Raw genomic sequence first — 8,173 nt, 5'->3', positions numbered from 1 at the left:
GGGGTGGGTGCCCGGTGCTGGCCCGCTGGAGGTCCTCGAGGTGCAGGAGGAGGGGGGAAATCGGGACCGGTGACTTCCAAGCAGGTAAAGGGAAGAGGGCTGCCTGGGCTTCGGCCGACCCTTCAGCGGTCCATCCAGCGTACGCCGCTGCTGGTAGCGAAGCTGCAGCGTGGCACCCTTCCCCTCACAGCGGGGCTGCGGTGGGTGCCTCGGCCCCCGCAGCGTGCACCTCGCCCTGGACGTCCCCGTGTCTGTGGCCCTCGGTGGACAGTGGGAAGTACAGGGCAGAGAACGCTTCTGAAGCTGTGAAAGCAAGTTCCCCGGGCAAAAGTCTGGTTTGTTGTATTCTTTGTCAGGGCTGTTCGGCTTTTATGCTGCGTGCCTGAAATCACGGGGCACGACAAATTCGTCACGTCCCTGTAGTGCAGGCCAAAGCTCTTGGGGGGAAAAGCATGCGACAGTGATCGGGGATGATTCTCTGCGTCGAGGATATTCCATACTCAGGGTTATTCTCTTCTCCAGGTGAATAAGCTTTTTGCCGGGGGGCCTGTCTCTTCCAAGATGTTTTTGATTTGGACTGGAGAGTTTGATGCTTGGCGGGGCTTGAAATGAGACACTTGACGTGTTTTTTCCGTGTTGCGAACACACGCTTCTATGTGCAGTTTTCGGAATGACTCTAGAAACTCTAAGAGCCAAATTAAATATATGACGAGAACTGAAAACCACCTTGGCTTATTCCGCTGAAAAGTGTGCTTTTCAAAGAAATTGTTTATCGTTAAAAAAAAATTGACAACGCTTTTGTCAATATTCTAATCTTTAAACTCCTTTGGAAAGACATAATTAGTTTAAGTTTTCTAAGCTGTCCAATATATTGGCATTGCTCCACTGTAATTTCTCTTTTTCCGTGAAAAATCGAGCTCTAAAATGTTAGATGACACAATTTTTGCCTAAGCCCATAGGTGACAAATTCTCTGGAACCAGCAGTGTTACTCTTTCGCTTGCTGTCTAAACTGTGATCTTGCTCCTGAATCAGTATTGTTCAGCTGTAGGGACGCTTCTCTTGTTTTAATAGTTATTCTGCCCAGGCAATGGGAACGCAGTTAAATGTGCATATAAGGAGACTTGTGATCTTGGATCTTAACAAGAACATAACTTTTTAGTACCATTTCGCAGAAATCATGATGCTGTAAAACCCCAAGAAATTAAAAGCTCTGCTAACCAGCAGTTTTCATTTTTTGTTAAGAGCTGAATTTTTTAAACGGTGCACATAATTTTTTTTAATTACTCTAAGGTTTGCCTTACAGTTAACTTCAGAAAGGTAATTGAACTATTTCTGAGCTTAAAAATGCTGTTGTAGAATGAAGTATGGTTTTGTGCGCACGTGGGACATTGGCAGGGGAAAGGAAGGCTGTGTTTTGTAGGCCTACCCTGTGTGCCTTACCCGGATGAGTACTGAGTGATTCTGCCACGTAAGCACCGAAAATATTCTTTTAATAGTATGTTGGCAGGATGTCTTTTGATTGCCTCTCCGGTTTGTAATGTCAGGAGATAGACCGCAAGCATTAAAAGAGACTGCAAAAGCAGAGTTCAGCCCAACTCTTCAGGAACCAGATTTAAATATCAAGCTCCCGTATTAAACAATGTCCCAAAATGCTTTTTGTTGTCCTGGAAGATATCTGTGGCCTCTCAGTAAGGAGCAGGGGTGAAAGTGTAGCACCACGTTACAGGTTTCTTCTGAGGCGTGTGCAGCTGGCTCTTGAGCGTTCCCTCGAGGTTTGGCATTTGGGTGGTGTACAAATTGCTTTGCGTAAATATGTTTCCAGCCACTGTGTGTATGTGTGTTGCAGTAAGGCTGTGGCCTCTTTTGTTATGCTTTTGGTTGGTTGACCTTGTAAAACGCATCCTGTGCCGCTTTTGTTTTTCTGTTTGCTGAAGGCAGGAACAAGTCATCACGATGCCAGCGTTGCCACTGGATGAAGTCCAGCTGACAGAGAAGGATCCCAAGACAGGGAAGCTGAGAACTTTACCGGCACTGGTGAGCTGTGTTTTTCCTGAAAGCCAAGCAAGACCTGTAACAAATAATTGTCATATATTTGGGCCTGGGCAAAACTAGCCCTTGGTCCAGGATATTATGAAATTTGGTCAGCTTCCACATTAAAGAAATTGTTTTCTTCATGTTTTAGTGCGTTCAGATAGTTGAGAATTTTATTTCAATGGTGGGTAAATGAAAACTTACTGTGCTCAACATCTATAGTAAGCTGTGTTCTCCCAGAACCCCTTATTCTTTTGAGGAACAGCCCGACTAGCAATGTAAACTTTGCTGCAATAGAGAGAATGCTTTGGGAGCTTTTGCAAACTCTGCGTGAAGTTTAGCTCTGAGCTGTAGCACGGGGATAAGTCCGTCCACTTACTGCATCCCGTGACCTCCCGCCATGTGGCTTCAGCTTGGTGAAATCAGAAAATTAAATCCACAGTTGCCCTTTTCTCCCAGAAATAAGAAGGTGTGGAGAGAGCCGCCTGGGCATGTTGCAGAAGTGGGACCTGCCGTTAATGCTGCTTGCTTGTGAGGAGGTTCACCCTGGGCATATGTGCTGGTTTTGGCTGGGATAGAGTTAATTTCCTTCCCAGTAGCTGGTATGGGGCTGTGGTTTGGATTTGTGCTGGAAACAGTGTTGATAACACAGGGATGGTTTCATTACTGCTGAGCAGTGCTGACACAGAGTCAAGGCCTTTTGTGCTCCTCACCCCACCCCACCAGCGAGCAGGCTGGGGGGGCACAAGAAGTTGGGAGGGGGCACAGCCGGGACAGCTGACCCCGACTGACCCAAGGGATATCCCACCCCGTATGGCGTCATGCTCAGCATATAAAGCTGGGGGAAGAAGGACGAAGGGGGGGACGTTCGGAGCGATGGCGTTTGTCTTCCCAAGTCACCGTTAGGCATGATGGAGCCCTGCTTTCCTGGAGATGGCTGAACACCTGCCTGCCCATGGGAAGGAGCGAATGAATTCCTTGTTTTGCTTTGCTTGCATGTGCAGCTTTTGCTTTACCTGTTAAACTGTGTTTATCTCAGCCCACGAGTTTTCTCACTTTTACCCTTCCGATTCTCTCCCGCATCCCACCGCGGGGAAGCGAGCGAGCGGCTGGGTGGGGCTTAGTTGCCAGCTGGGGTTAAACCACAACGGCATAGGTGTGGGTTGAGGCAGAGCTCGAAGCTGCTGCTCGCTACTCAACATGATTCTTATTCTAGGATGGGAGTATTTGGGCAAAGCCTGTTCAGTAACCCTTGGGAAGGGTAGTGAAATGTTTCTTCTCTGTATTTCGTGGTCATGTCAGTTTGACTTCATGGAATGTTGTGCAAGAACCAGTTCGGAGAAAAAAGAGAGAGTATAGGCCACACTTCAAAGGCATGACATTAAGCTGCTGTTGTTTGTTTTGAAGGTGTGGGAGGATTGCTGTGCAAGGCTTTTGGTTAATAGAATGCAAGGAGCAACATCTACCAAATTATGAAGGTCTGAAAATATCGCTGATAAATAAGGATACAAACCCACTGATCTGCTGCCTTGAAAGATTAGAAAACGAGAAGTTACCAGGGAACTGAATGTCAAACTGTACTAAAGTGGAATTTTGTGTTGGTTTCCTAAAATTCAGTGCGCAGTGCAAACGGTAACTGGGCGTTCCTGTTACTCGGTCTGTGTTTTTAATACAGTGTTCTGGCTTTCTGCAGCGCCCAGAAATAAAAGCAGATCGGTCTTTTGTGCTATACAGACCGCCACCTGTTGTCAGAGACCCTGCTTTAGTGGAAGAATTCTTGGAGCGAGCAAAATTCATTGCAGATGACCTGAACTGGCTTCTGGCTTTGCCTCATGACAAATTTTGGTGCCAGGTAATAATTGTTTTGTGGACACTGGAGAAAAAGCATGAACAGTCTAAACGCTTGTAAAAGCCATGAACTTTAAATCATTTTCACACTGGAGAAAAAGCATGAACAGTCTAAACTGAGCCATGAACTTTAAATCATTTTCGTAAAGACTTGTATATGTTCATTATGTCATTTGTCAAGCATTTTAATTACTGCACCTTAGAGTGCAAAGAAAGTAGTATTTCCCTATAGATTTTTTCATTGTGGATTTTAAGAGTTTGCTTGTATTTGATGCATATGTGAATCCTTTTAGCACTCTTGAATGTTTTAGCTTGCTTTTAAATTCAGCTGGGCTGCCCATGAGTGCAACCTATGAATGTGTGGCATGCCCTTCTTTCCATTTTTCTTGTCTCTCGTTGCTCAAGGTAATATTTGATGAGACACTTCAGAAATGTCTGGATTCCTACCTGTGCTATGCCCCTCGCAAGTTTGATGCCTTGTTGGATTGCCATCCAGAGGTGAATGACATGCAGAAATGTCTTCATCGGAGTGTCTTCCTGACTTTCCTCAGAATGTCCACTCACAAGGAGTCCAAGGTAAATATTTCTTTGCCTTGCAGGTGCTCCAGGCTGTATAACTTGGGGAAAAAGGCAATTAGGGGAATTAAACATGTTTCTTACTTGCATGTCCAACTGCGTGCCTCTCCCTGGCTATTTTTATCAGTCTGTTTCTCCACATGGAGATGATACTTCAGCTCTGAGTGGTTATCTGAACTGTGCAATGATTTCTTAGGAAGGAGATCCAGGCAATCAACTAAGTAATAGCAGGTTAGCCACGTGTGGTGGTATGATACATCGCTGTAAGAGGGGGGGGAAAAAAGAGCAAGTTGGCCTTTGTACAGCTGCATGGAACAGAGGCTCTTCAGGCCGACAGCAGCTGAGCGCTCGCTCCCTCAATGCCACGTCCTCTGTGCCGTGCAGCGTCACGCAATCTGTGCTAATACTTGTCTCTCCCTGAACTTTCCCCAAGTTTTCGACACACAGTGGAATTGCTCTAAATTACTGTTTTCTTGGCATCGTAATTGAAAGATGTGCTCAGCCCTAATTGTGTGAGTGCAGCTCCCGTGAGCAGCTGCGGAATCTTCACAAGGCCTTCGGGCAGGATGAGTGAGGCACCTTGTGTTTTAGCAATTACTCCCTAGATAGCCTCATTGGTTCATGATGTGTTATTTAGTGATGTACCGATTCTCTTGATTATCACAATGGTGATGTTCAGGACATCTTGAGGAAAGTTCTTGGAGCAGGAGTTGGAGGACTGGGGTGGGAACAGGTAGAAGGAATGCTGGAGCCCGCAGCGGGCACCACTTCAGCAAAAGTACTCGACACCTCTATGGTGTCTTTCATTCCAGGATCTGATTAAATCTTACCACTCCAATGAGGTAGGCAAGCATTTGAAACCATTTTATAGTTGAGTAATTTGAAGAGAATGAAAGGTCTGTTGTCATGCAGGCAGTCAGCAGGAGTTCTAGAAATTGAACCTAGCCAGCGTAAAGCCCTGTCCCTCTGCTTTAGCAGGGAAAATGTGCGTACTACCTTCCACTGTGATTGAAAACATTTGCTATCACAGGCAAATTTGTCTTCTGAAAATCCGAAATCACGTTTTAGCTTGCTTGTTTCTCAGTGTCAGAGACGATGGCATTTTTGTCATCTAGAATTTTAGAAGAAATTCCTTCAGTGTTACGAGTCACGTGTTTTTGACACAGTGTTCTAGCAGTCAGGGTATAGAGCTTCAGTTCCTGGGTTTTCTTCCTACTTGTCACTGATGCAGTTGTCTTTGGTACCCTGGAAGAGTAGAATCGAGGCACCAATAACCTCAGGCTGTGATCTCGCATGTATTTTTTTCAGTGCCAGTGCCAGTTAAGCTGTTCCTATGCCTGGTTACTCGTTCCTACTCCTGAGCTGAGCCGTTCTTGTGTCAGCTCAGCTGTTTATTTGGCTACGTCGTGAGCCAGGTCTGGGAACTGAACGAACTGTAGGTAGCTTTTTGTTTTAGCTTTCAGGTTGATCGGTTCATTTCATGGTGCGGCCTGGCCCTGCGAGTGGTGCGAGGCCAGTGGGGTGGATGGTGTAGTGGCAGTGACAGGCAGCTGGGAATGTGGGGATGGAGGGCTCTGCAGAAGCTGGTGTGAGCAGAGTTGCTGCCTTCTATGAAACAAAATCCTTAATACACTTTTGAGAGATGTTTTTGCAGGTGTCATTATAATATTGCAGTTCTTGCAGAGTAAGATATGGATTATCCTTTAAATTACCTTTTGTTTTTTCTTTGTAGGATCATTTTATCACTCCCTCTGTCTTTGGAAGAATTATTTACAATAACTTCCTGTTCGACATCCCTAAGATTCTGGATCTCTGTGTGCTTTTTGGGAGAGGAAATGGTCTCCTGCTCCAGAAGATGATTGGTTAGTTAAAGCCAAGGAACAACTTGTTGCACTTAGGCTTTTGCTTACTCATATGATGGCAAGTAACGAGTGGGGTTTTATACCAGTGTTACTGCTCTGAAAATGAATTGTTCAGTAGCAACTAGAATCTATAATTTCTGGATCAGATTACTTTTTTCTTGTGAACTTCACTTATGTCAAGGAAAGCATTGTGTCCTGCTGCTTAGCTGTCCTCAGCTGGGCTCATGGTGTCAGGCGTGAACCAAGGCTCAGTCATGCCTCAGCAGTTGTTTCCCATGCCAATTGAATGTGTCCTCAGCCACTGTAAGAGGGCCATGAGGGCTCTCTAAAATCCTGGTAGAGATTGGAAGGGGCAAACAACTCAATTTCTGGGCAGGGAGGGAGGAGGGTTAGAAAATGGGGCACAGTCCAACTGCACATGTGAGTGCTTTTGTTCCCAGAGTTGGGAGCCAAGTGAAACGTGCACCGTGAGGTAATCACTGGTCTATGAAGTGGGAGAACTTGAAATTTCAATGCAGACATTGATTTATATAATGCCTTCAAACCACAAAGCGCTTCAGAGCATTGCTCAAGCTGTGCTTGTCCCTAGATTTCTCTCTATATGTACAGACAGTCTTAGTGGCAAGGGCATATTAAGTAACGTCTCAGCTTTGGACACTAGAACCTGCGTAATGAAGACAGGGCATATTGGTTTAGCTTCTGTATTTATCCTGTGCTCTCTTCACAAGGGAGCCACTTGTGATCTTTAACATCTACCTGAGCACAGATGGAAGAGTACCTAGCCTCGGATTAAATGAGCTCTTCTTCCTAAATTCTAACCCACTTTGTCTGCAGTTCACGTAATGAAACTTTTTCCTTTCTTTGGTGGTTATTTTTGTCTCATTTCCAAGTTGACTAACATGGGAAGCGTTAGAGATCATGTGATGCAGCCAAATTTCCAGACCAGAAAAGCTTAGATAAACCTTTTGCATTTTTTTAATCCCTTTATCCTTTTTCAGTAACTTCCACTGTAAATTCATCTGTCAAGCCTCAGAGGTGGAAAGAAGGCATGACAAGATACAGTTCTCTTTCAGATATGAAGCTTAGATTATCTGGGTCTTAAAATATTCCGAAGGAGACCTAAGTGTATGAAACCTCATTTGAATTATACATATGCTCTGGAGTGCAACGCAATAATGCTGCGTGCAAGTGACCCTTGATTTGTTCACCTGATTATTTGCATTATGTTGTGACAGTAATGGCATGAGCTGTTCTGGTGTGTAATTCATAACTTGATAAACCTTAGGTTCTTCTCAGGGTATAATTTTTTCTGAAACCTGTCTCATAACTCTTACCTGTGCTCTGTCCTTGCTGGAGAAATCTGTTAATTTTCATCATCTGAACAGTAATTCACAGGAAAATAGGCAGCCTCTGTGCTTACTCGGTGAGGAATTATGGTACGCCATTACTCAGTGGAGTATTTTGTAAAGATAATGAAGTCCTAGTAATATAATAGCAGGTATTACTAAAGCCTCATTACCTTTAAGAAATATTCTGCAGAACACTTTCCAGTGTATGCTGAACTGTTATCAGTAATTAAAAGTCAACTCCAGTTGTCAAATAAAGGAACTAGGAACGTTTAGTGATAGTATTTGCATTATTCATTGATTCAGCCTCTGGGGCGTGAATCATCTTAACATCTCGCTTGCTCTGCTCTGATGAGCATATTCTCATTACCAGTTCTCCAGCTGCACTGAAGAGTTGATGGGCCAGCTTTATAGGAGTAGGCCCCGTGCACGAGTTGAGAAATGAGCCTGTGCCCATGTCCTAAATGATTATTAGCTGTATCTGGAGGGGGGGGGGGGGTGGGATGAAA

At 44.8% G+C, this 8,173-nt stretch overlaps 1 protein-coding gene across 1 annotated transcript in view; it reads left to right on the top strand.

Moving 5' to 3' along the window:
• The first annotated feature begins 9 nt into the window (after positions 1-9).
• ASCC2 (activating signal cointegrator 1 complex subunit 2) overlaps positions 10-8,173 on the top strand; it is a 27,606-nt gene continuing 19,442 nt past the window's right edge. Inside the window, exons 1-5 of the mRNA XM_009276352.2 lie at positions 10-14; positions 1,936-2,035; positions 3,726-3,884; positions 4,286-4,456; positions 6,189-6,318. Of these exons, the coding sequence (XP_009274627.1) occupies positions 1,955-2,035; positions 3,726-3,884; positions 4,286-4,456; positions 6,189-6,318 (541 nt within the window). The 5' untranslated portion in view covers positions 10-14; positions 1,936-1,954. The remainder of the gene's footprint in view (positions 15-1,935; positions 2,036-3,725; positions 3,885-4,285; positions 4,457-6,188; positions 6,319-8,173) is intronic.

The sequence above is a fragment of the Aptenodytes forsteri genome, unplaced genomic scaffold (assembly GCF_000699145.1).
Source record: "Aptenodytes forsteri isolate BGI_AS27 unplaced genomic scaffold, ASM69914v1 Scaffold129, whole genome shotgun sequence".
Taxonomy (NCBI): Eukaryota; Metazoa; Chordata; class Aves; order Sphenisciformes; family Spheniscidae; genus Aptenodytes; species Aptenodytes forsteri.
The sequence above is the reverse complement of the archived record's forward strand: the minus strand, read 5'-3'. Positions and strand labels throughout refer to the sequence as shown.